The sequence below is a fragment of the Elephas maximus genome, chromosome 9 (genome assembly GCF_024166365.1).
Source record: "Elephas maximus indicus isolate mEleMax1 chromosome 9, mEleMax1 primary haplotype, whole genome shotgun sequence".
Taxonomy (NCBI): domain Eukaryota; kingdom Metazoa; phylum Chordata; class Mammalia; order Proboscidea; family Elephantidae; genus Elephas; species Elephas maximus.
The window spans coordinates 71469028-71495711 of NC_064827.1; the positions used below are offsets into that span (position 1 = coordinate 71469028).

Genomic DNA, 26684 nt, shown 5'->3' on the forward strand with positions numbered 1-26684 from the left:
AGACTTGGATTCTTACATGGGATAAAACCAGTTTGATAGCCGTAGTTCTTCTGGTTGATTATTCAGAGACCTATAAGGAAAAATAATGCAAAGGGTCACACTATATCTACTAGAGTTTTAGATAATTGAATGTCTACCCAATCTTTGGCTGTATTATAATAAGGTATAAAATGAAAAGATAAGAATGAAACAATAAAAAAACCAATGATGAACTTTGATGGTGGCAGCATGGAAAAATCATGGTTTCTAACCTCAGATGTACTCTCTATAAAAAAAAGAAATACTCAGAAATCCTCATGTGTTTCTATAGTTAGCTCTCATTCTCATTCTTTTAGTTCTTAGAGAAAATAGTAGGGAACAGATAAAAGGTCCCTGAACTTTCTGACACTCACCTCCAAATTTACCTATAGTACTAAATCTTTGTTTTGTTTAAATCTTTTCTATCATAATGGAAATATATCCCTACTTTCTATCTAAGGTTAGCCTTAAATATCCTATCTCCTCAGAAGCATTGACTTAGCAATTATTCTCAGGTTTTCTCCTAAGCTCTCTTATTTTATCACTTGACACTCTCTTCTGGACACTTCTGTGGCTTCAAATTTTTATGTACAACTTTGACCTCTCTCATGAACTTAAGACTCATATATCCGTTTTCTGAAGTTCATTACTTGAATTTTTTGCAGACATTACAAAGTGAAGGAAGATGTTCACTTTTAAAGTCATCTTTTCTCCCCAAAAGTCACTCCTGTGCATATGTTGTCTCATCTCAGTGAATCCACCTAGATTGGCAAGACAGAAGCATAAGAGTCATTCTATACTCAGAGCACTTCCTAAGCCCCAACATCAAATCCATCATTCAGTTCTCCTAGTTTTAGCTCCAAAACATCTCTCAAATCCATCCTCTATCTCCATTCTCTGCCACCAAACCATCATCTCTGGTCTGGCCTACCTCAATAGCTTCCTAATTGGTCTCGTTATTTGTACACTTAAAGAAAAACTTTGTAGTGCGAAAAGTTTCAAACATATGCAAATGTAAAGGGAATACTATAATGAACCTCCATATACCAACTCCCCAGAGTTAACAACGCAGCACACTCTCTGCCTGTCCTTGCATTGCCCCTCTTCGATACATTCTCCACACTTCCACTTTGCTTCCAGTGCCATGTTTCTGAAGTGCCAACGTTACTATGTTACTATTTTAACAGTGTTCGGTGGCTGCTAACCAAAAGGATGGTGGTTCAAATCCACCAGGCACTCCTTGGAAACTCTATGGGGCAGTTCTACTCTCTCCTATAGGGTCACTATGAGTCGGAATCGACTTGAAGGCAATGGGTTTGGTTTTTGGTCAGTGGCTCCCATTGTCCTGAGGATCATGCCCACATTCCTTATATGGCCACAATGTTCTTCACGAGCTAGCCTTTCACACCGTTCCAACCACATCTCCTACCAAGCCCTACACGTAAAATTTTCAGGATCGATGGCCTTTTTTCATTTCCTTAAACGTGTCACAACTTTAACCAGCTAATTCTCACATATCCTGCACATCTCATTTTTCTTCCTTCCTGAGGGAAGTGTTCCCTAACCTATTAGGTTCCCTACTCTAGTAACTAATACTTATTGAGCACTTTCCTAAGTATTATCTAATTTAATCTACACAGTACTCCTATGAGATAAGTATTATTATTATTACCCCATTTTACCAAATAAGGAAACTGAGGCACAAAGAGTTTTTATTATCTTGTCAAGGGCCATACAGTAAGTAGGAAGACAGGCAGTTTTGCCTGAGTCTTTATTCTTCCTTCCTGCTATATACTCTAATGGCACCCCAGCTATCGAGCTAGGACACCTTAGGGAAGCTGATCTTGGGCTGAGTTAATGAAGGAATTGGGCATTTGTGGAGCTGAGTATGTCTCACATATCAAGAGACTGCCTTTGTCCCTATGTACACAGATAGAAGTAACAGCAATGTCAGGGATGTGACATCGATACAGTTTTCTACTCAGGTACCCGCTACCATTGACAGCTGTGCCTTTGGTTGTTGAGTATTAGTATGATTAGGCTGTAGAGCCTTGATGCTAAGTAGAACTAATACAAGTAATAGAGAGAACTATTGTTAGAGTATATTGCAGTGAACATATTTTGCCAAAAAACATTTTAATCTACTCCCACTCCCAGTCTCAGTTGCAGCAGACTTTCCTTGAAATGTTCTGGCCTTTGCTTAGGGGCTTTCCCGTTGTTTTCAGGTGGTTGAAGTTACTGCCCTCTATTAGCCATAGCTGTACACAGGGGAAACGTACGTACTGTGTCCGGACCATGAAAACCTTTTTAATACATTATTTTCATGCATGCCACAGCTCAGCCAGATAACATGGTCTTAGTGGGGGTATTGTAAATCATAGAACCATGAGAAAGATAAGGTCCATGGACACAATAAACATGAGAAAAGAAAGCTGCTTCTCACTTCACTATGTGGTTCCATGCTATAGGAAGAAATTGAAGAACATATTATAATACTGGATCTTGCATAATCTTTGGAAAAGTTTTTCTCTCTGGACACATTCTGTTAGCATCGTTTTGTGGGTGTCATGCAGTCAAGAAAATCCCTTGAGAGGCTTTGAGTCAAGTCTTTACTCCTGTGTGTTTGTCCAGAACTTTAAAAGACCCAAGGCTACAGGGGGCTGGATTCTGGCCGTGTAACATGTTTCCCCTCACTAGTCCCCATCTTTCCACCAGGGATGGCACTCTGCCAGTCTGCTCTTTCTATGGCTCCTAGCATTCTAGAACTTAAGTACATGTCTCCAACATGCATTTTTAAAATTGTTTTGGTTTATCCTGACTGCAGGAACCAAGGACCCACAAGTACCCCCATTACCCTCCAACCAGTTTTGTCCTCCAAGAGCAGGTCATAGCATATTTTTAAGTAAAGACTTACCAGCACTGATACATCCTCTGTAGTTTCTTTGTGCTTAGGACAAAAGAAAAGCATTATATTACTTTTGAATTATGTAAAGCATCCCACATTTAAGATGACTAGAGTTAGAATCCATCAATCCATTCACTTTATTCACTAGATATTTACTGAACACACACTTTGTGCCAGGTAAATTGTTGGTGATAGAGATACAGTAATGAATATAATAAATTCATTGCAGTCAAGGACCTCATATACTATATCTTAAAAAACAAAACAAAACAAGCCCCTCCCATACCTAATTCTTTGAGACACAAATAAAAGAGAGTATTCAATACTACCAAAACAATGAAACTTGCTAATTGCCAGTTAAGTCCTCTACTCTTCATTGATTTGTGAAGGGCAAATACCATAGGTGGTGCATGAAGGAAGTTTCTTAAAGATGCCACTTTGAAGATTTCAAAGTGTCAGTTTCTCCATAACGTTCAATAAGTCGTGTTACACTACCCCACTAGCTTGGTAACTTAACATTGCTTATCCTCACGATGGCCCTATAAAGGATTATTTTTTAGCTTTGATCACATTAGAAAAAAAGGGTTTGGGGGCTGCATGCTATATTTGAAAGAAGGGATCTCTGATTTATTCATGGGGTGAGCCTATTGCCTTTTTGACATACTAGATCCTTACCAAATATCAAAATAAAATATTCATTAAGTTTTTATAGTTACCTGAAATGATACTTCCTATGTGTGGCCCATACAGACAATAAAATCAACAACAATAGAATTATTTTTCTTTTGTTTATCATCCTTTCCTGGGAGGAAAAGAAACAGATGAAAGTGGATGAAATGAAGCACAATGTATACAGAGTAACCTGTGGTAAAGCCCGCTTCTCCATGACAAAAACTAGATAATTTAATCAACATTGGCTAGCTCCTTGGATATCTCTATATGTGAAAACGGAACTGAGTCAGAGCTAGCGGCAGAAAGTCTTAGGATGGTCTTGGCTGGCCTTATGCAAGAAATTTTATAGACTTCATTTGTGTTTTCTAAAATAGCTTTGTCTGCATAAGAGAAACATAAAAATGCCACCTTCCCAGCCTAACCTACAAGGTTGGGTGTCAGCGAAAAGAGATAACTATGAATATACATGCATAGGCTCTAAAGAACTACATACTTATGAAGGAAATTATTATTTTTCATTATACATTATAATGAAGTGGATCATTCTAAGAAAGGTGATCGGACTGATAATAGCATAAAATATATGCCCCTTCTCAAAACTGTTTGAATACAAAGTTGATTCAGACAGAGCACTGGCAGGAGGTTCAGTTGTAATTTTTAGGTTCTCATCATACTGACTTTGGATTTTCAGACATTAAGTTTACAAAAGTCCTTTGTGTCATTTAGTCAATGAAATATTCAATTGTCTGTGTGCAGAAAAGGAATTGGGGTGGCTCAGTTTGGTTGAAATTAAGGATAATCACTTACCTTTTCCCCCTAAGATCATGTAAGAATTTTATACAGCTTTTTCCTTGGAGGCACTTATTTATGCCATGATGGTTTGGGAAGACACATGGCGGATCTTAAGAGGTCAAACAGTGTTCAAACCGGACATTTTGAGACCTTTGAGAAATTATGAATTAGATAACCTAGTACTGATTCCATGGTGCTCTCTAGTTTGTATGTTACTACTTCAGTCTTATGTCAGATTCTTTTTTGATGATGAAATAATTAGATAGTTGCAGTCATAATGATTCTTATTCCGGGAGCTTCTCTTCATCATGGCCAAAGGAAAGGATCTCGTTCTATGATTGAAAGAAAAGGGGGAGGGGGCCGGATTTTTAAAGTTCCTTTAATTTTTTGGTTTTTTTTTTAAAGCTTTATAACACATTTTTTATTGAGGCATAATGTACATAAAATAAAATAGAACACATGTAATTAAGTGTGTAGTTCATTAGGTTTGTACCTACATACACATATACATGTACATATATCCATGAACTCAGTAACTGTCCTTGTGCCTCTTTGAGTCAGTACTCTCCCCCACCCAAGAAACCAATGCTTTGATTTCTATTACCACAGCTGAGTTATTTCTGTTACACAGGCACATGTCAGAGATATTGCAAGTTTGCTTCCAGACCACCGCAATAAAGCGAATATCGCAATAAAGTGAGTCACACGAATTTTTTTGTTTCCTTGGAAACTCTATGGGGCAGTTCTACCCTGTCGTATAGGGTCGCTATGAGTCGGAATTGACTTGACGGCACTAGGTTTTTTTTTTTTTTTTTTTTTTTTAGTGCATATAAGGAGACTCTGCTGGCGTAGTGGTTAAGTGCTACGGCTGCTAACCAAGAGGTTGGCAGTTCAAATCCACCAGGTGCTCCTTGGAAACTCTATGGGGCAGTTCTACTCTGTCCTATAGGGTCGCTATGAGTCGGAATTGACTTGACGGCAGTGGGTTTTTGGCTAGTGCATATAAAGTATGGTGGAAGAATACAGCCCTGATGCACACCTTTCCTGACTTTAAACCAATCAGTGTCCCCTCGTTCTGTCCGATTAACTGCCTCTTGATCTATGTAAAGGTTCCTTATGAGCACAATTAAGTGTTCTGGAATTTTCATTCTTCGCAGTGTTATCCATAGTTTGTTATGAGCCACACAGTCAAATGCCTTTGCATAGTCAATAAAACACAGGTAAACATCCTTCTGGTATTCTCTGCTTTCAGCCAGGATCCATCTGACATCAGCAATGATATCCCTGGTTCCATGTCCTCTTCTGAACCTGGCCTGAATTTCTGGCAGTTAGTTCCCTGTCAATATACTGCTGCAGCCATTTTTGAATGATCTTCAGCAGAATTTTGCTTGCGTGTATTAATGATATTGTTCTATAATTTCCACATTCGGTTGGATCACCTTTCTTGGGAATAGGCATAAATATGGATCGCTTCCAGTCAGTTGGCCAGGAAGCTGTCTTCCATATTTCTTGGCATAGATGAGTGAGCACCTCCAGCGCTGCATCTGTTTGTTAAAACATCTCAATTGATATTCCATCGATTCCTGGAGCCTTGTTTTTCGCCAATGCCTTCAGGGCAGCTTGGACTTCTTCTTTCAGTACCATCGGTTCCTGATCATATGCCACCTCTTGAAATGGTTGAATATCAACTAATTCTTTTTGGTATAATGACTCTGTATTCCTTCCATCTTCTTTTGATGCTTCCTGCGTCGTTTAATATTTTCTCCATAGAATCCTTCACTATTGCAACTTGAGGCGTGAATTTTTTCTTCAGTTCTTTCAGCTTGAGAAACGCCAAACGTGTTCTTCCCTTTTGAGCTTCCATTTCCAGCTCTTTGCACATGTCGTTATAATACTTTACTTTGTCTTCTCGAGAGGCCCTTTGAAATCTTCTGTTCAGTTCTTTTACTTCATCAATTCTTCCTTTTGCTTTAGCTGCTCGATGCTCAAGAGCAAGTTTCAGAGTCTCTTCTGACATCCACCTTGGTCTTTTCTTTCTTTCCTGTCTTTTCAGTGACCTCTTGCTTTCTCCATGGATGATGTCCTTGATGTCATTCCACAGCTCGTCTGGTCTTCGGTCACTAGTGTTCAATGCGTCAAATCTATTCTCGAGATGGTCTCTACATTCAAGTGGGATATATTCAAGGTCATATTTTGGGCCTCATGGACTTGCTCTGATTTTCTTCAGTTTCAGCTTGATCTTGCATATGAGCAGTTGATGGTCTGTTCCACAGTCGGCCCTTTTCCTTGTTCTGACTGATGATATTGAGCTTTTCCATCGTCTCTTTCCACAGATGTAGTCAATTTGATTTCTGTGTGTTCCATCAGGCGAGGTCCACGTGTATAGTCGCCGTTTATGTTGGTGAAAGAAGATATTTGTAATGAAGAAGTCATTGGTCTTGCAAAATTCTATCATTCAATCTCCAGCATTGTTTCTATCACCAAGGCCATATTTTCCAACTACTGATCCTTCTTCTTTATTTCCAACTTTTGCATTCCAATCGCCAGTAATTATCAATGCATGTTGATTGCATGTTCAATCAATTTCAGATTGTAGCAGGTGATAAAAATCTTCTATTTCTTCATCTTTGGCCCTAGTGGTTGGTGCGTAAATTTGAATAATATTCGTATTAACTGGTCTTCCTTATAGCCATATGGGTATCATCCTATCACTGACAGCATTGTACTTCAGGACAGATCTTGAAACGTTCTTTTTGATGATGAATGCAACACCATTCCTCTTTGAGTTGTCAAGGCCAGCATAGTAGACTATATGATTGCCTGATTCAAAATGACCAATACCAGTCCATTTCAGCTCTCTAATGCCTAGGATATCGATGTTTATGTGTTCCATTTTATTTTTGACAATTTCCAATTTTCCTAGATTCATACTTCGTACATTCCGGGTTCTGATTTTTAAGGGATGTTTGCAGCTGTTTCTTCTCATTTTGAGTTGTGCCGCATCAGCACATGAAGGTCCCGAAAGCTTTACTCCATCCACATCATTAAGGTCTACTCTACTTTGAGGAGGCAGCTCTTCCCCAGTCATCTTTTGAGTGCCTTCCAACCTGGGGGGCTCATCTTCCAGCACCATATCAGACAATGCTCCACTGCTATTCATAAGGTTTTCACTGGCTAATGCTTTTCAGAAGAAGAACAGGGCATCAGGATTGGAGGAAGACTCATTAACAACCTGTGTTATACAGATAACACAACATTGCTTGCAGGAAGTGAAGAGGACTTGAAGCACTTACCAGTGAAGATCAAAGTCCACAGCCTTCAGTATGGACTGCACCTCAACATAAAGAAAACAAAAATCCTCACAACTGGGCCAGTAAGCAACATCATGATAAATGGAGAAAAGACTGAAGTTGTCAAGGATTTCATTTTACTTGGATCCACAATCAACAGCCATGGAAGCAGCAGTCAAGAAATCAAAAGACGCATTGCATTAGGTAAATCTGCTGCAAAGGACCTCTTCAAAGCATTGAAGAGCAAAGATGTCACCCTGAAGAGTAAGGTGCGCCTGACCCAAGCCACGGTATTTTCAATCAGATCATATGCATGTGAAAGCTGGACAATGAGTAAGGAAGACTAAAGAAGAATTGACGCCTTTGAATTGTGGTGTTGGGGAAGAATATTGAATATACCATGGACTTTCAAAAGAATGAACAAATCTGTCTTGGAAGAAGTGTGGCCAGAATGCTCCTTAGAGGCAAGGATGGTGAGACTGTGTGTTACATACTTTGGACAAGTTTTCAGGAGGGATCAGTCACTGGAGAAGGACATCATGCTTGGCAGAGTGCAGGGTCAGCGGAAAAGAGGAAGACCCTCAATGAGGTGGATTGACACAGTGGATGCAACAATGAGCTCAAGCATAACAACGATTGTAAGGGTGGTGCAGGACTGGGCAGTGCTTCGTTCTGTTGTGCATAGGATTGCTATGAGTCAGAACCGACTCAACAGCACCTAACAACAGCAACAGTGCATATAACAGTTATGCTTACACTATACTGTAGTTTATTAGTTGTGCAATAGTATTATGTCTAAAAAACAATATAAAACCAAAAAAGCAAACCCGTTGCCGTAGAGTCGATTCTGACTCATAGTGATCCTATAGGACAGAGTAGAACTGCCCCATAGAGTTTCCAAGGAGTGCCTGGTGGATTCAAACTGCCGATCTTTTGGTTAGTAGCCATAGCACTTAATCACTATGCCACCAGCGTTTTCAAAAAAAACAATATACATACCTTAATTAAAAAATACTTCAGTGCTAAAAAATGTTTACCATCATCTGAGCCTTCAGTGAGTCGTAATTTTTCTGTTTTGGGAGGGTGTGCCTCTATACTGATGGCTGCTGACTGATCAGGATGGTGGTTGCTGAAGGTTGGAGCGGCTGTGGCAAATTTCTTAAAATAAGACAACAATGAAGTTTGCTGCATCAACTGACTCTTTTCATGAAAAATTTCTCCGTAGCATGTGATGCTGTTTGATAGCATTTTACACACAGAAGAACTTCTTTCAAAATTGGAGTTGTCTTAGTCATCTAGTGCTGCTATAATGGAAATCCCACAAGTGGATGGCTTTAACAAATAAAAATTTATCCTCTCATAGTTGAGTAGGCTAGAAGTCCGAATTCAGGGCACCGACTCCAGGGGAAGCCTTTCTCTCTCTGTCGGCTCTGGAGGAAGGTCCTTGTCATCAGTCTTCCCTTGGTCTGGGAGCATCTCAGTGCAGGAACCTCAGGCCCAAAGGACACGCTCTGCTCTTGGCACTGCTTTCTTGGTGGTATGAGGTCCCCCCTCTGCTCGCTTCCCCGTTCTTTTTTATCTCTTGAGAGAGAAAAGGTGGTGCAGGCCACACCCCAGGGAGACTTCCTTTACACTGGATCAGGGCGGTGACCTGAGCAAGAGTGTTACATCCCACCCTAATCCTTTTAACTACAGGCAGAGATTATGATTTATAACAAATAGGAAAATCACAAAAAGGAGGACAACCACACATAGACTAACCAAGTTGACACATATTTGGGGGACACAATTCAATCCATTACAGGAGTCAGTCTTTTCAAACCTGCTGCTGCTTTATCAACTAAGTTTATATAATAGTCTAAATCATTTGTTGTTATTTCAACAATATTCACAGTGTCTTCACCAAGAGTAAATTCCACCTCAAGAAACCGCTTTCTTTGCTTATCCATAAAAAGCAACTCCTCGTCCATTAAAATTTTATCATGAGATCGCAGCAATTCAGTTACATCTTCAGGCTCCACTTTTAATTCTAGTTCTCTTCCTAGTTCCACCACATCTGCAGTTACTTCCTCCACTGAAGTCTTGAACTCCTCAAAGTCATCTGTGAGGGTTGGAATCAACTTCTTGAAAACTCCTTTTAATGTTGATATTTTGACATAAATCACGAATGTTCTTAATAGCATCTAGAATGGTGAACTCTTTTCAGAAGGTTTTCTATTTACTTTGCCCAGATCCATCAGAGAAATCACTGTCTATGGCAGCTCTAGCCTTACAAAATGCATTTCTTAAATAATGAGACTTGAAAGGCGAAATTACTTCTTGATCCATGGGCTGTAGAATGGATGTTGTGTTAGCAGGCATAAAAACAGCATTAATCTCCTTGTACATCTCCATCAGAGCCCTTAAATGAGCAGTAATATTTTGAAAGGAATCTTTTTTCTGAACAGGAGGTCCATATCAGCAATAGGCTATTTCACTTTTTTATCATTTGGGTGCTCACTGGAACAGCACTTTTAATTTCCTTCAAGAACTTTTCCTTTACATTCATAACTTGGCTAACTGGTACAAGAGGCCTAGCTTTCAGCCTATCTCAGCTTTTGATACGCCTTCCTCACTAAGCTTAATCATTTCTAGCTTTTGATTTAAAGTGAGAAACTTGTGACTCTTCGTTTCACTTGAACACTTAGAGGCCATTGTAGGGTTATTAATTGGTCTGATTTCAATATTTTCACGTCTCAGGGAATAGGGAGGCCCAAAGAGAGGGAGAGATACTGGGGGAACGGCTGATTGCTGGAGCAGTCAGAACACACACAACATTTATTGGTTAAGCTTGCCATCTTATATGGGTGCAGTTTGTGGTGCCCCAAAACAATCACAGTAGTAACATCAAAGATCACTGATCACAGATCATCATAATACGTATAACAATAATGAAAAAGTCTGAAATATTACAAAAATTACCAAAATGTGACACAAAGACACAAAGTGAGTACATGCTGTTAGAAAAATGGCACTGATAGACTTGTTCAACACAGGGTTGCCTCAAACCTTGAATTTGTCAAAAAAAAAAAAAAAATGCAATATCTGTGAAGCTTTCTGTCCCCTGTTTAAGAGACATTTATTTACCCCCAAGTCACATAGATATTCTCCTGTTTTCCTCTAAAAGCTCTTTAGCTTTAGCTTTTATGTTTAGCGCTATGGTTCATTTCAAATTAAATTTTTGTATGGTGTGAGGTACACACAACATGGATGAATCACAACACATTGGAACTTACCTGTGTCTTTATATATATTTAAAGTGCATATCTTATAAACAGCCTATAGTTGGGTCTTGCTTTTTTATATAGCCTGTCAATCTCCACCTTTTAATTGGAGTTTTTAGTCAATTTACATTTAATGTAATTACTGATTTTGTTGAGTTTTGTTTTCTATTCATTTTTGTTTCTTTGTTTTCCTTTGCTATCTTATTTTGGATTACTTTTTAGTAGTCCACTGTATCTCCTTTTTTTTTTTTTTTTTAGCTATACCTCTTTTTTGTTTGTTTTGTTTTTTGCTAATTGCTCTTGGCATTACAATATGCATCCTTATCACGTACCAACTTGAATTAATATATTTTCTTCTACATATTTTGTAACACCCACAACATATTTTTAATTTTTGCTTTAATATCCATTAATGTTTTAAATTTTTAAGAAAAGAAAGAAAAATAAACTTTAATATTTACCCATACAATAACTATTTGCAGTGCTTTTCCATCTTTTCTGTAAATCTAAATTTCCATCTTTAATTATATCACTTTATCCTATAGCACTTCCTTTAGCAGTTCTTGTAAAGCAGGTCTGATCAAATAGCTTTCTGTGGCATAATCTTAGATATTTCTGAGGTCTTACAAGAGAGATTATAGTCCCATTAAGGTTTCATTTTTGCTCTGAAATCCTTTCTTAATCTGAGATTCTTTGAGAGGCTGAAAATGAGAAAGAATTTCACCTTCAATCCTGGCTATTTTATATTTAACAGTTTTTCCTTTATCTATCTCCTTTCACATTTTACTATAAATAGTAAGAAGAAGCCGTATAGGACCTTCAACACTATGTTTGAAAGTCTCCTTAGCTAAATCATCCAGTTCATTAGTTGTATGTCTATTTTCCACATTACTTCAGGCAACATTCTGCCACAAAATAACAAGGGCTTCTTTTTCTCCAGCTTCCAATGAAATTTTCTCACTTTCCTTTAACCTCTCATCAACAACCTCTTGAAGAATCATCAGGCTTCTGTTAACAGTCTCTTAAAGGCCCTTTGACCTGCTATCTGACACCTGGTCCCAAAACCACTTCCACCATGTTTTATGTGTTTGTTATGTTAGCACCCCTCTTCTGATATCAAATACTGCTCCAGTTACTATGGCTGCATAACATAATACCCCAAAAGTTAATGGCACAAAACAACCATATATTATGCTAATGGATTCTGTGAGTTAGGTACTTGGCCAAGGCACAGGGGGGACTGCTGTTTTCACCTCCATGATAGCTGGAGTCTCAACTGGAAGACTTAAAGGCTGGAAGCTAGAATCATCTGAATTATCGTTCATATGTCTAGCAGTTGATGGTGGGTGTCAGTTGGCGATTCAGATCCTCTAGAGGTCTAATTAGGACTTCCTCACCGCATGGTGTTTGGGCTCCAAGGGCAAACATCCAGGAAGAGAGAAAGAGACAGATTTTTAGAGGCATCCACTGAGCTCACAACAATATGGTCTCTGAGAACTGCCCTGTAGTGTGATCCACCTGCCAGTAAGCCTACTTCAGGGCACAGCTGCTGGGAGCAGGAGTGGATGATGTCTATTTCAGTTTTCTTTTCCAGGAGTTTAGAGTTTAGAGTTTTGAAGGAAGAAACCCAAGCTGGAGATGGTTGGAGCTGGGAGGAGTTCACAATTTTGAGCTGCCAAGGCCCCTGAGCTTCTTTCGCTCTTGCTTGTGGCCTGGCTGCAGTGATGTGTTGGTAAATGTTTAACAAATGACTCTCAAAAAAAAGAAGGGAAGAAAAGGAAAAGCCCTGGTTTCTAGTGTTTGCCAATTTCCATGGTGTAAATACTCTTATCATAGATGATTTAAAGCTACCAAAGTGATGTCATGGAGTAGGGGACTGGGAAGAGTTGTGAATAATCGGCCCTGTCAAGTCAGTATGCGCTGGCTTCAGCACACCATTGCCTGGTCGTCAACTCTCCCTTGATTAAGTAGAACTGTCTAATACCCTTCCAATAAACTCCCTTTGGGGTTTAGGCAGCTCAAAGGAGTTTCCATTATTACAGCCAAAGCATATTTAACTAGAACAACTATCTAGCATAAAAAAAAAAACATAACCACCTCTTATTCTGAACAGTTACAGCCAGTCCACTAAAAGTGCGTTCTAACTTTGGCTGATAATTCACAGCCACATCCTTTAGGTATTTATAGCCATATATATATATATATAATTCATACCTATTTCTGCAAATGTGCAGTCTTCACCAACTCCAGAAAAGAATGTTTTTGTCACTGAAGTTGCTTGGGATAACAGGATTATCACTGGAAATCCCTGCCCTCTAGTGTCCAGTATAGAAAGCTACTTTTGTCTTAGCTATGAATGTTAATGGAGGACTATCACGTGAGTTGGATGGTGAAAATAGTTAATGTTCTCAGCCACTAGCTGAAAGATTGGAGGTTTGAGTCAACCCAGAGGTACCTTGGAAGAAAGGTCTAGTGACCTACTTAAGAAAACTCAGCCTTTGGAAATTCTATGGAGCACAGTTCTACTCTAACACACATGGGGTCACCATGAGTAGATTCCAACTCAGTGGCAGCGGGTTACCAGGTGAGTTAGAAGAGGCTCTTGACTACTATCGGGGAATTGTTTCTAGGTTATAGATGGGACAGTATTATGCATACTGGCTCCTCGATATTTCTTTTTTAATGAAGTCCAAGGAAGCTTCACACCTGGGTTTCTCAACTTGGACATTACTGACAGTTTGAGCCAGATTATTCTTTGTTGTGGGGGACTGTCCTGTGTATTGTAGGATGTTTAGCAGCATCCCTGGCCTCTACCCACCAAATTCCAGTAGTACTGTCCCCCAAGTTTTGACAACCAAAAATGTCTCCAGGTTGCCAAATGTCCCTTGGGAGGCAAATCTGCCCCAGTTGAGAACACTGCCCTACACTGATGAAGTAAATATATCACATGTTATTCCTGACTGACCTTAAAGCAGTGCTAAACTGTTGTTTATGTCACCAGGTTAGAGCCTGAGCCTGCAGCTTCTATTTCCCGCATTGGGTACAAGAGGAGGAAAAGTTCCAGATGCCAGATATGACATCATCTGCTCTTTAATAGCAAACAGAGCTTACAAAAATTTTTTAAATTTAAATTAGAAAAAGCACTTCTCATGAGGCATGATGGGCATGAATATGATGATTCATTCACTGAATATAGTATTTATTAAGCAGCACTCTGAGATAGGTAAACTAATAATGTGCTGGAGCTGATGCAAAGGCAGACTATGGTCCTGCCTTTGAGGAACTAACAATTCTGGATGGATATCTTCAGTTATAAAAGGAAGCCCAATTTCAATTGGCTTAATAACAGGACTTTATTGGCTGACACAATTGAAAAGCCTACAGGCAGTTCAGGCTTTAGGTAAGGCCGGATCCAGTGGCTCAAGGTTCCCATCAAGGACTGGGTTTCTTTCAGTGTCCCTTTTCTTCCTTTTCTATTATCAGTTTTATCCTAAGGCTGACCACTTGTGGTCACCAGGTGTGCTAGCAGGTGCCAGTGTTCCATGCTTCCTCCTGCTAGGAAAAGAACTGTGATTCACTTTGATTGGACTAGTTTAGGTCACATGTCCACCCTGAACCAATCATGGTTACCAGGGAGATAGGACATGCTGGTTGGCTTAGACCACTTACACCAATTTCCATGGAAATCACAGATTCCCTAAAGGAGGCCATGGATTGCTGGGATGGGAGAAAGAGAGCTACAAATGCTGGGTGAATGGGTGGGGGTGGGAGAGTTGTCTACAAGCCAAAGACCTGACATGGGGCTTTGTTTTTCACACAGGATCTGCCAGGTGATTTCACCAGTCCCAAAGCCTTAGCACCATTTTGGGGAGTTTCCATAAGTCTTGCCACAGTTTTCTGTGCCTCTCTCTAAAACCTAATTCCATCTCAGCTCTTCTCTCAATGATCCCCTTCTCTCTTTTCAAAGCTCAGTTCAGAGTCAGCACTTCTACAGCTATATCCACCTCCCCAGACAACCTTCCTTCTTCCACTCTTTGTACTTACCTGCACCTTGTACCTGCTCAGATTTCATTTTCCTGCTTCTCTAGCTTGGCTGTATGATGGGTTTAGACCTATATCCTGCCTTAAAAAACTGCCTTAAACACTTTCTGCCCTTCTAGTTGCATGTGGCTCCCAGATTAGACATGGAATAGAAGGAGGAGATATGGTTGTCCTTCCACGCATCCCCTCTGCCCAACTCAAGCCATTCAAGGTTGTGTGGTTATGGCCACTGCCTCGGTGCTACAGCTGTGTACCCACGGTGCTAAAAACAGCCCTGCATGTACAATTTAAAGATAAGAATAATAACGCAGTCTTATATTTTTTATATAATGCATTTTAGCTTATTTAATGTATTTGGGCCAGGTTTAATGGATAAAAAGTGTGAGAAGCCTGGGAACACACTGAGGTTCAAAAATGTTCTTATGACAAAAAGTCCTCTTTATAAGATTCTCCTGTAAATTGCATTTTCCTGGAAAATAACCTTGATATGAAACGTGATTCCCAGGATGGACCATGTCAACACATTTATCCTTATCAGCTTCTCTGGTTTGAGCCTCAGCTTAGCCTTTCTGAATCTCACTTTCCTCATCTGTAAAATTGGAATAATTCTTTCCTGTGAGGGAGTCATGCCCTGTTGTACGTCAAGTATGTGTCACTCATCAGCCTGGGCACCGTTTCATTTTTATAATACAAATACTCTGAGGCCCCACCTGCCCAGACTGGCCAGAAATCCATTATTTTCCAGGGTTCTGTTGGGCAGATATTCTCAGAGGTCAGGACTAATTACCTCCAGATATGGTTTATCCTGAGGAGCCCTGGTGGCACCATAGTTAAGTGCTTGGCTGCTAACCTAAAGGTTGTTGGTCCAAACCCACCCAGCGACTCTGTGGAAAAAAGACTGAGCAATTGGCTCCCATAAAGATTGCAGCCTAGAAAATCCTATGGGGCAGTTCTACCTGTGTCACATCGGGTCAGTATAAGTCAAAATCGACTTGACAGCACCTAACAAACAAGAACAAAAACATGGTTATCCTTAGGTAGCTAGTTTGGCTTGAAGGACCATTGATTCCCATCTGTCAGTACTGTGGTGGCTTGTGTGTTGGTATGACGCTGGAAGCTACGCCAGTGGTATTTCAAAAACAAGTAGGGTTACCCATGGTGGACAGGTTTAAGTGGAGCTTCCAGATTAAAACAGACTAGGAAGATGTACTTCCAAAAATTAGCCAATGAAAACCTTATGGATCACAAACAAAAACTGTCCGATATAGTGCTGGAGCATGAGCCCCCTATGTTGGAAGGCACTACATAATAGCCTCAACAATGGACTCAAGCATATCAACGATGGTGGAGGTGGTGCAAGATCAGGCAACATTTGGTTATGTTATACATATGGTCACCATGAGTTGGAGCCAACTCGATGACAACTAACAACGAATGGTTATGGAATTGTTTTCTTCCTCCGCCCTGGTGTTCCACCCACACTTCAAGCCTTTTCCTACTAGTTCCTCCATGAGCAGCTAATATTTCAATATTTCACTTGGTAAAGCGCTATATAAGCATTGTTTTCAAGGTTTTAGAATGTCTAACATGTTCTATCTTTCTAATAGTGGACACATTTTCAGAGGGTCAAAGGCACACTGAGGATCTAAAACTCTATAACTGACAATTCCCAACATCTTTGGGAGAAAATGCACAATCCATCACCAGAATATACTGAGAAAATAATTTATTCAAATGTAAATAAGAAAATTTATTTTTAAAAACATTTAAGATTAGCCATTAATGAGCTCTTGAATTTGTCCATTTGTCAAATTAAAAAAAAAAAAAAAAATTCCCTCAACAGGATAGATAATTTCTTTGGTGCAGGATTTAAACCATTAACTCTTCCTACTCCAGGCTGGACCCAAGGCAACTTGAGTTATAGAGAAGCAAGATTCCTAACTGAGGTGTGGTCTCCTTTTTCTTTCTTTAAAGCTTTTGCCTTCAGGATTTTGGTGTGTTTTGTTTTGTTGGGTTGTGAGATTTTTGGTAAGAATTGAGGAGTAGGAGGTAGCAGTGAAACAATAGAGGAAAATATGGTTTTCACTTTATCAAAGAAGCCCATTGTCTATACCTCAAGCCAGTGCAATGACCCTTTAAAATTAAAACAAATATTAAACTCAAGCAAAACTTAAAAAAATATATATGTGCTTATGTAAATATTGTGCCCTAACTTCCTTTACCTTCAATTGCTTAATTTTAAGTAATATCTGAGATTTACAGTGTAGAGAGGGGAGGTGAGTGTTAGGCCGTTCAGGCATGAATGGGCTGGGTCTTCTATTGCCATCCCCTCATGCTTTTTTGTTATAAAATCAATTAACTTTGACTTTAAACTCACCTGGTTGTTAAATTTTGTTAGTGCAAATGGGGTAGGGGAAAAAGAGCGATTATTTGATGGGAAGGCGCCCTGGTGGCGCAGTGGTTAAAGCAATCAGCTGCAAACCAAAAGGTCAGTGGTTCGAATCCACCAGCAGTTCTGTGGGAGAAAGATATGGCAGTCTGCTTCGATAAGGATTTACAGCCTTGGAAACCCCAGGAGGACAGTTCTACTCTGTTGCTATGAGTCGGAATGACTCGTCGGCAGTGGGTTTTTTGTTGTTGCTGTGGATGGGAGGGCTTCTCCTCCAGGCCTGCTACTTGATGTCAGCCCCCAAGGTGAGGGTTAGAGCAGCTGGTGGGCCTTGCTGATGACCGACTGGTCTCTGATGAAGCCCAGGTTCAGGAGCCATAACTTGCTGTTATCCACTGTAGGCCTTTGCCTTCTCTGACACTATCTACTTCTTGTCAAGGATTTGAAGACACAAGCTGCAGAGTTTGGCAGACTGAATGTGACTTGGGCAAGACAAGGAGCAACTTCCATTCAAGTCCCTGCTACTTGAGTAGTCGTTGGGTCAAGGAGACTGGAGATCACCCTCACTGCCTCCCATTCATCGTCTGGATCCACAATGTGTTTAAGTGCCAACCCTATGCACTGTGCCCCTCTAAGGTGGCACTACCTGCAGTGATCAGCCCCCCTCTCTTTCCACGCATTCTTTGCTATTTAATGGAATGCTCACTGACTTTGAGACTTTGTTTTCACTTCGTGCTGAGCACCCGCAGGATCATCCAGATTCTATGTGACTGTTAACATTTACCATGATATCCATTGAGAATCTCTACCAATCTTTTGCACCAAAGCCAAACAATATCCTGATGAGAGAAGGACATAAGACTACAAAAGGCCTAACATAATCTGCTATTGAAACCTTTCGAGGATTGTCAAGTCAGGTTGTCCTCTTAGTCCTTATTAAGAGTTCTCCTACTGCAAAGCAATTCTGTGTTGCTTAAGACTCATCAAGGAAAGGAAGACATTGAAGTAAAGGGGACACACCCTGTCCCCAATTGGATCTTGTTTCCAACCACATTCCTTAGCACCTTTTCCTCCTATACTTTGTCTGGCACATGTAGAGTGATTCTGGCTATTTTTTTTACTTGTAACAAATTCTTTTTGATTCAGCTGATAGTATTTCCCCCAAACCCAGGATAAGAAATCATTGAGAATTTACACCTGATTACCATAGATTCATTCTGCCATATTACAAGGTTCAAAGTTACAAGGAGAAATAGTATACCTTTGCTGTGTTGGTATTCTGTTAGTATTTTTAACATTAAGTGTTATGTTTCTGAGAAAGTAGCCAGAAAAATACTCCGTCAAATTTAGAACCTAATGGCACAATTAGAAGTCAAACATTATTCCGAACCACATTATACTCTTTTGTCTGCCAAGAAATTTTGACAGTTTTAATATCTGAAGGCAAGCCTATATGATAATCCCAGCAGTATTCTGGTGATAAGACTTTAGTTGGTTTGTTGAGAAGGAAATACTTGTTTAGGTGGCTTTCATCATGCCATTCTGCTTCTATGTTATTTTTCTTGTCCTGGAGGATTCCCTTGAAGCACTCCTGAGTGATGTTTAGAACCTGAATGGGTGTTCCTCCAAAAATGGCCGCATGGTAATAAAAATCCCCCTGGCCAAATGGAATGTATGCTGCTGATGCCTTACGCCTCTCATAGGTAAACTCATCAGGATTTGCCTTGTACCACCAGGCCTGTAGCTGAGCCACTGACTGGCCCAGGGTCTCCACCCCAAAGTTGTCCTGGAAGACTTGGTCCACGTCCATGCAGAAGAGGAAGTCGACTTCATGCTGGATGTGGCCTACGATGTGTTCCCCGATGCTCTTCATGCGCATCATGCTGATGTCCTGCCATCTCTTCTCGGGCTTGATGGCAAACACTTTAAATGAACGAAGAGGACCCAGCTCTACCAAAGGCATCCTGGAGACATCATCCACCATGATGTAAAAAATGACTTTGTGGCCAACCATGAAGTACTTATCAGCAGATGTTATGAACTCCTCTAAGTAATGCTCAATATATCTGAAACAAAGAAGAAAGGGATCAGTATAGCCTCTTAGATTTCTGCAGGTGACCACATGCTATTAGAATCATGATGTCTGTATCTTACAGTTGGTGGGGGATGATTTTTCCACCACCCCGGATGTGTATTTTCACATGGATGGACATTCGTTAGTATAATACTCATGGCTGCTCTCCACTAATCTTGGAGAAGTGGGATAACATATCTGAACGCAAACTCTGGAAGAGAAATTGGGCATATACAACCCTATCCCCTACTCTCTCTGTGCTCTTGGAAGATGGCCCATCTGAGACAGCATGTGTTTTTGACAGCTCTGGGTAAGTTTAGTGGTACAGGCTCTACCCCCACATCTGGTGGCGTGCAGTTCTCAGTGCTGCAGGTACCGGGGTATCTAACTCATTCTAATTATGTGGTTCAAAATTAAGGACCTGCAGATGTAAACCACATTTTCTAATACCAGCTTTAACAGTAATGAGGGTGATATTTACTATCATCTGCCTTACCCTGTGTCTTATGTATCAGTTGATTCAGATTTTGGGCAGGCAAAAGGGGTGCTAGTTCTTGAGCCCCCCTCAAAGGCTGCAACCTATACCCCAATTTGCTACTGATCTACCAGATGTGAGGATGATGTGATCGTTGGTTCCTTTGGGGATGCATTAAGCCCAACCACCAGCACTATCTTATCCTCCTCTGTGACCCAGAAAAGGGACTCTGGGACATGGATCTCCCTCTATATTACACATTTCACCCTGTCAGCCTGTCACTGGCCATCTAAAACACCAACCCATTATCCAGACAGTACCATTATAAGATCCATCCAAAAAGCAGAGCAAACAACCTCAACTTTAACCTTATTTTAGCCATTCATTCATCAATTAAAAACAAAAACAAGCAAACAAACAAAAAACCATTCTGTTGATGTCCCCTGTAACTCCAAGCTACACACTATTGTGAAGCCATTCTGTGGAGGTCATAGGGAAGAGAAAGAAGGAGAAGTCAGGCACCTTAGTACAATTCATTCAAACTCAAAACTCAAGCTCAGTGAATGACTGAATTTAATTTGCTGATCAGACTCCTGGCCAATCATGATGTTTTGTGAGTAATAATGACTTTCGCTTTTTATTGCGGCTTAAATTGCCTTTCTGTGCTGCCAAAATAAAGTGTGTTTATAAAGTTGGCCTCTGGAATCCCAAGGGTTTACTGTATTGATTCTTTAAGTGGAGAAAATATATCTGAGCAATATAAAGAGGGAGTCTGACATAGCTCTGTGGCTTGTGGCCAAGAAATTCTTCAGTACTCTGGAACTTTAAGAAAAATCTATTGTACCCTGAAGCTTGTGAAACAATACTAGGAGAAAAAAGTTATTGTGAGATTTAACATTGTTTAGCGATTAAAGCACTACAGTTGGCTCCATACTTCCTTATTTGAAAACAAACCAAAAATCACACCTCCTAAAAGTCCACATCCATTAGTTGTGGAGATTTATTGCCCATGAGCACAAATAGCCCTCTCTTGCTTCAGAGCTGAAAGCACAGAGCTTTCGCCAGGATATGCGATTTATAGTTCAGTTCTGCAGACTTGCAATCAGATGGTTGACGCCATTGTGAAGCAAAGGACAGTGTTCTGTTCTTTTTGGAAAACTCTCATTCAAATCAATTGGCAACGTGGCCAACCTGTCCTCTTTTGTGCCAAGGATTACACGAGCTGTGCATTGGCTCCTGACTCATAAATTTATAGATTCTTCTAGTAAAAATGTCAAAACTCCATACCACTCTTCTCTATTAGAGATGCTGCTTAGGCCCCTGGGGTCAGCACATTCAGTGGAATTAGAACTTGATTAGTATGAGTCGGAATTAACTCAACAGCACACAAGAACAACAGTATTGTTTAACAACAGCCATGGATGCCAGCCTCTGATTGGGGAATGTTGTCTTTGGAGAACTGTCAGATCATCAGAGTGCTCCTCTAGGCCCTGCTTCAGGTTAAGCTCAAGGGCCAAGCAGGGCCTTGAGCTCTCTTTGTACAAGACAAAGAAATCGACTTTCCATGTGGCTTTCTCAGAATAGGTATAGACAGGAAGACCGTGGGGGTGGGGGCAGGGGGACATAAGACAATTGAACATTTGCTTTTGTTTTTTTAAAGCAATATTGGTGGGGATGAATTTTTGAGGCCACCAAGCGTGTTGCCTCTCTCATTGCCCTGTTTGTTCTTGCTATAACCCAGGCAAACCTTTTAAAGTTTCACCTGAGAAATATCCATTACCTTCAGGACCTATGCTTGGATAAAAATTAGATTTTATCCAGCTCCTACCTACAAATGGTTACAAATATGAATTAGTGATGATTTGCAGATTTTCTCATTGGGTAGAAGCTTTTCCTAGCCACTGTGCCGCTGCAACCTTTGTAGTTAAGAAACTTCTTGAAAACATATTGCCCACTAGGGGAGTACCAACAATTCTTTGCAGTGACAGGGAGACCCATTTTACTGGACATATTTATCAAAAACTTCATTGCTGTTATCATCCCCAATCTTCTAGGCTAGTAGAAAGAACTAATGGTATAGTATAAACCCAATTAGCCAAGCTTTTTGGGTCCCTAAGTTTATCCTGGACTAAGGGCCTTCCCTTAGGCTTCTAAATTTGAGGTCCACTCTGTTTGGGCCACGTACATTAACCCCACATGAAATTATTATTGGATGGCCTATGACTCTCCCTTATTTTTCAACGTATTCTGATTCCAATTTAATATAACTTGAATTATTAAAGTATTGTCATTCTTTGATTCAGTAGTACTCCAAAGAGCACCTTTCACAAGTCAAAGAAGCTTTTGACAGCTGAAATTAGAAATACAAATATTACGTACTTTTATTGAATCAGGTTGGGTAACTATGTATATTGGAAGAGGCATCAATTAAAAGATTTCCTGGAGGCTCATTGGAAAGATTGCATTTGGTTCTTCTCACTAACCCTTGTGCCACTAAATTACAGGGAGTTAAAACTTGGATCTACCTATCTCAACTTAAGAAGGCTAAAGCCCCTGTCTGGACTGTTAAACCTACTGAAGGACTTAAACTGAAGTTCAGATGCCCTTGTGGTCAGAAGCAGACAACATCAAAGTAGATGGCTCCTCCCAAGATCACAGAAAAAGATTTCATGCAACCTGCTGAAATTTTTGGACTTTGTTTCCTGATTACTAGTATTCTTATAGTAGTTGCTTTATTACACACTTATGGTATTATCCCTTATTTTAATAGCCTCTTTTTCCATGTAAATAACTAAGGAGGAGTTTGCATTATCATAGTAATTATTTTTATTTGACTTACTATATTACTTTTTGGTTAGTATTCTTACACTATGAAATCTTCCTTAAGTATTTTCTTACTGCATATTGTGACTCTTGCTGATGCCTGGCATGATAATGCCTCTGTTAGATTATCTCAGTCAGTAGCTAGTGCTGGTAATCTGACTGACTGTTGGATTTGTTATCAAATCCCAAAATCTGGACATACTAATTTAGACTCTTTAGCTATGCCTGTGTTTATCGCTCTGTACGTGATTCTATTGCAAATCCTAGTATTTCTTTTAAATAGGCTATACATGTCAGGTTGTGGTACCCTCTGGAATTATTAACAAGTCCCCAGGTGCCATGTTTCAATTTAATTCAACACTCTCGAGTCAATGATACAGAGGAAAACCTGAAAAACTGTACCAAAAATACAGGGAAGTTCTACCCATGTAGTGATTGGTCACTCATACACCCAAGGAATCCCAGGTATTTTCAAATTCTTAACAAGGGACCTTGCAGCAGCAACACCAAAGGAAAGCCACCTTTTTGTCATAGCATTTACCACCCTACATATTGGGGGGCTATTGTCAATTTGTAATAACTCTTTGACTGAAGAATGGCTCAAAAAAGTCGACCAAACTATCCCTTCTCCACAAAATGATACTGGAAATAATATGATCTGTGCTCCTCGTGGATATATATTTTTATGTGGGGGATCAAAATACCACACTAAGAAAAGCCCAAATCCAAATAACGAACCCTATGATTGGGCATTACCATGCCCTGATGGTTTAAAAATGACAGGCTTTTTAGGGGTTCCCCTAAGTCTCCACTCTTATAATTAAAGTGTACACTGGACCAATGATCTGAAACTCTTTTTCTGACATAAAAGAAATTATGAAAATCCTATAATAGACAGATCGGGGATGGATTGGCATTTCTCCGGGGGGCTTTTTCCACTTGTGGTTATCTCCAAACTTGAAAAATCTATTCACAATTTGTCTGCTACTACGATCCAGATAGCAATTAGCATAGAAGCCCAAGAAAAATCTTTAAACGCTGTTGCCAAACTTGTGTTGCATAATAAAATTGCCCTTAATTTTCTTCTAGAACAACAAGGAGTTTGTGCGGTTGCTAATACCATTTGTTGCACCTGGATAAATACATCTGGAGAAGTAGAACAAGATCTTAAACAAGTCTGTCAGAAAGCTACATGGCTTCAACTATGCCCTATGTTCAACCCCCCTTCTCTTGATATTTTTAGTTGGTTACTGTGATGGTTAGGGTTGTGTGTCAACTTGGCTGGGCCATATGGTTTGGCAGTTATGATGTAATTTGGCAGTTATGTAATAATATAATCACCTCCATGCTAAGATCTGATATAATGTATTCACCTTCATGATGAGATCTGCTATGAGCAGCCCATCAGTTGAAAGGAGATTTTCCTTGGGGGTGTGGCCTGCCTGCAGTATATAATGGACATTCTGGAAAAAGCTCATTGGATTTTGCTTGCTCTGGATCCTGCATCTGGCTCCTCAACATCTGACCTCCAGTTCTTGGGACTTGAACCAACAGTCTTCCATACTGCCTGCTGATCTTGGGATTCATTGGCCTCTGCAGCCTGTGAGCCAGCAGTCTGCCATCTTACCTGCCAATCTTGGGTTCATCAGCCCCTCCAGCTACATGAGTCAGTAGAAGCCTCCAGCCTGACACTTGACCCATGGACATGGGACTTGCCAGCCTCTACAACCATGTAAGCCATTTTTGGGGATAAATCTCTCTTTCTCTCTATATACACATACACACACACTTTACTGGTTTTGCTTCTCTAGAGAACTCAGCCTAAGACAGATACCTACTGAAATTGGTTCTTGGCTACATTCAATTTTACAAGCTGGATTAATTCTCTTAATCATTATAAAAATTCTTATAGGATTAATCAAATATTTTATGAAATGTTTTTCAAATACAACACTACTTGCTATCTAAAAGATCACATATTTTGAAGAAACAGCAATTCCTCAGAGAATAGTTTGGCTCTTCACCTTGGCCGATGCCCCTCTCTGCCAAGTATTCCTAGTAATTTGACTCTGCTCTTACACATCTCATCTTAAGAGATCACAGAAGCAGAGGTCCAAGCTATGGCATGGTGAAGACAAAACAGATAGTGCCTGGGTACCTTTTACAGAGAGCGTCTGGGGTCTTGAAAGCCTATTTTAAACGGGTAGCCATCTAATAAATGCAAGGAAAATAAATTCATGCAGAAGAAGACACTCTTATAATAGTGATCAGTGAATTTCTATAAAGTCTTTATCATAAGGAGGGGTTATGAAGGAGCCCTAAAAATCTAGGTGCTTGGCATAAGGAGAAGATTCTGCCAAAGATATAGGCCAGACTCCATTTTTTTTATTGTTCATTCTGAGCTGACTCAAAGATCAGGTGGCCAGAATACCTCAGGAAGCCTGCTGGCTCCCCTTCCCTCCTTTCCTCTCACAGCATGCTTCCAGAAAGGATATTCACTCAGGCTGGCCCCCCAAATATCCATAGATTAACAAGAAGTTAACTGACTCAAGCTTTGTGATTAACAAAACAATGCTTAAGGGATCTTGCAATTGTCTGGTTTCTGTTAAATCATGATTTTGTAAATGTCAACCAATCAGATTTTTTTTTCTTTTAAGTTCCTGGATTTTCTGTGCTTAAACTCTGTGAAAAATTCCTTTCATGGGAATCCTCACAAAGTGCTGCCCAATTCAGATCATTCTATTCCTTCAATAAATCTCTTTGCTTTAATTTTAACAGAAGTTCCAGTTTGCTCTTTGACAGTTTTAAGGGGAAAGAAAAATCAAATTGGAAATTCTCCAAAAAAGCAGAATTGAGTTATATTTAAAAACAAATATAGCTGCTACTTTCAAGAAAGAAAGAGTACAGTTTTTGGAGAAATGCTCTGAACAAGGAAATGGAAGCTGAAAACAGGAACCTATCCAACCATTGCAAGAGGGAGTTCTGAGCAGCCAAATCTTTCCTGAGCAAATCCTTTAGGAATGATAGGGTGGAATGACCTGAGGAACCCATGGAAGAGTGGTCTGCCATGCTTGAACATAGAAACCACTGTGATTAGGTTACTCTGTACCTAGAACCAAACCTATTGACATTGAGTCAATTCTAACCGATAGTGACTTGCTATAAATCCTTCTGCCCTTAAAGCAGGGCCTTAAGAGCCTAGGAGAAAAAATGATGTGCATTTGCACTATCTAGCAGCTGGCACTCTGGAAGTTTCCCCAGGACACCATGGACGTCAGTGAGGAGGTGACTGTGGATGGCTATAGGCTCTAGGCTTGGTGGGTGTAGCAGACATTTTTGCCTGCATCCCAAGACCCTCATTTTGCAGTGGGAATGGGAAGACTCACCTACTATTATTTTGTTGTCATCCTTCTGGGATCTCAGCAGGAATATAACAGAAATGGTACCATTTAAACATTCTCTAATCTAATAATTCAGATAATTAATGAACAGCCTTCATGAGTCCACAGGGGCCCTCATAGACATTTTGACAATGGATCAAGAAAAAGTAAAGGATAATTTTATTAGCAACACTTACTTTCCAACAGCAAAAACTGTCAAACCCACGGTAATTTTCTGTTTGGCATAGTAATTTTCTAAGATGGCTTTATTGTAAGTGCCTTCCCATACTACTGGAGCCTTCCATCCGGTCACTGTCACAACTTCTGGGCGTTTCCTGGTAAAAAACAAAAAACATAGAACCCATGAGTCAAGACAGATTTGCTAAGCCAGGGCAGAGACTGAGGAAAAACAGGATGCTTTGGCTCAGATGCCTCTGAGGGTTGTCTTGGGGTACCCTTAGGGCCAGCCTTAACTCCACTTCTCCTACCCTCTTTTCCTCCTCCTGCTTTCCTTGTTCTCTTCCTTCTAAACCCTTTTTCCTATCTCTCCAGCCCGTTCCTA

The 26684-nt window shown here is 40.1% G+C and overlaps 2 protein-coding genes across 6 annotated transcripts in view; both read right to left on the reverse strand.

Moving 5' to 3' along the window:
* The window catches only part of LOC126082442 (N-acetyllactosaminide alpha-1,3-galactosyltransferase-like 1), a 64547-nt gene extending 47948 nt beyond the window's left edge, over positions 1 to 16599 (reverse strand). The window contains exons 1-3 of the mRNA XM_049894963.1: positions 7681 to 16599; positions 2933 to 2965; positions 17 to 70 (exon numbers count right to left, since the gene is read on the reverse strand). Coding sequence (XP_049750920.1) covers positions 17 to 70; positions 2933 to 2946 — 68 coding nt within the window. The 5' untranslated portion in view covers positions 2947 to 2965; positions 7681 to 16599. The remainder of the gene's footprint in view (positions 1 to 16; positions 71 to 2932; positions 2966 to 7680) is intronic.
* A 93-nt stretch (positions 16600 to 16692) lies between these two features.
* GGTA1 (glycoprotein alpha-galactosyltransferase 1 (inactive)) overlaps positions 16693 to 26684 on the reverse strand; it is a 234474-nt gene continuing 224482 nt past the window's right edge. For all 5 annotated transcript variants that reach the window (XM_049897250.1, XM_049897251.1, XM_049897247.1 and 2 more), the window contains 2 exons: positions 26320 to 26457; positions 16693 to 19436 (listed from right to left, as the gene is read on the reverse strand). In XM_049897250.1, the coding sequence (XP_049753207.1) occupies positions 18743 to 19436; positions 26320 to 26457 (832 nt within the window). In that variant the 3' untranslated portion in view covers positions 16693 to 18742. The remainder of the gene's footprint in view (positions 19437 to 26319; positions 26458 to 26684) is intronic.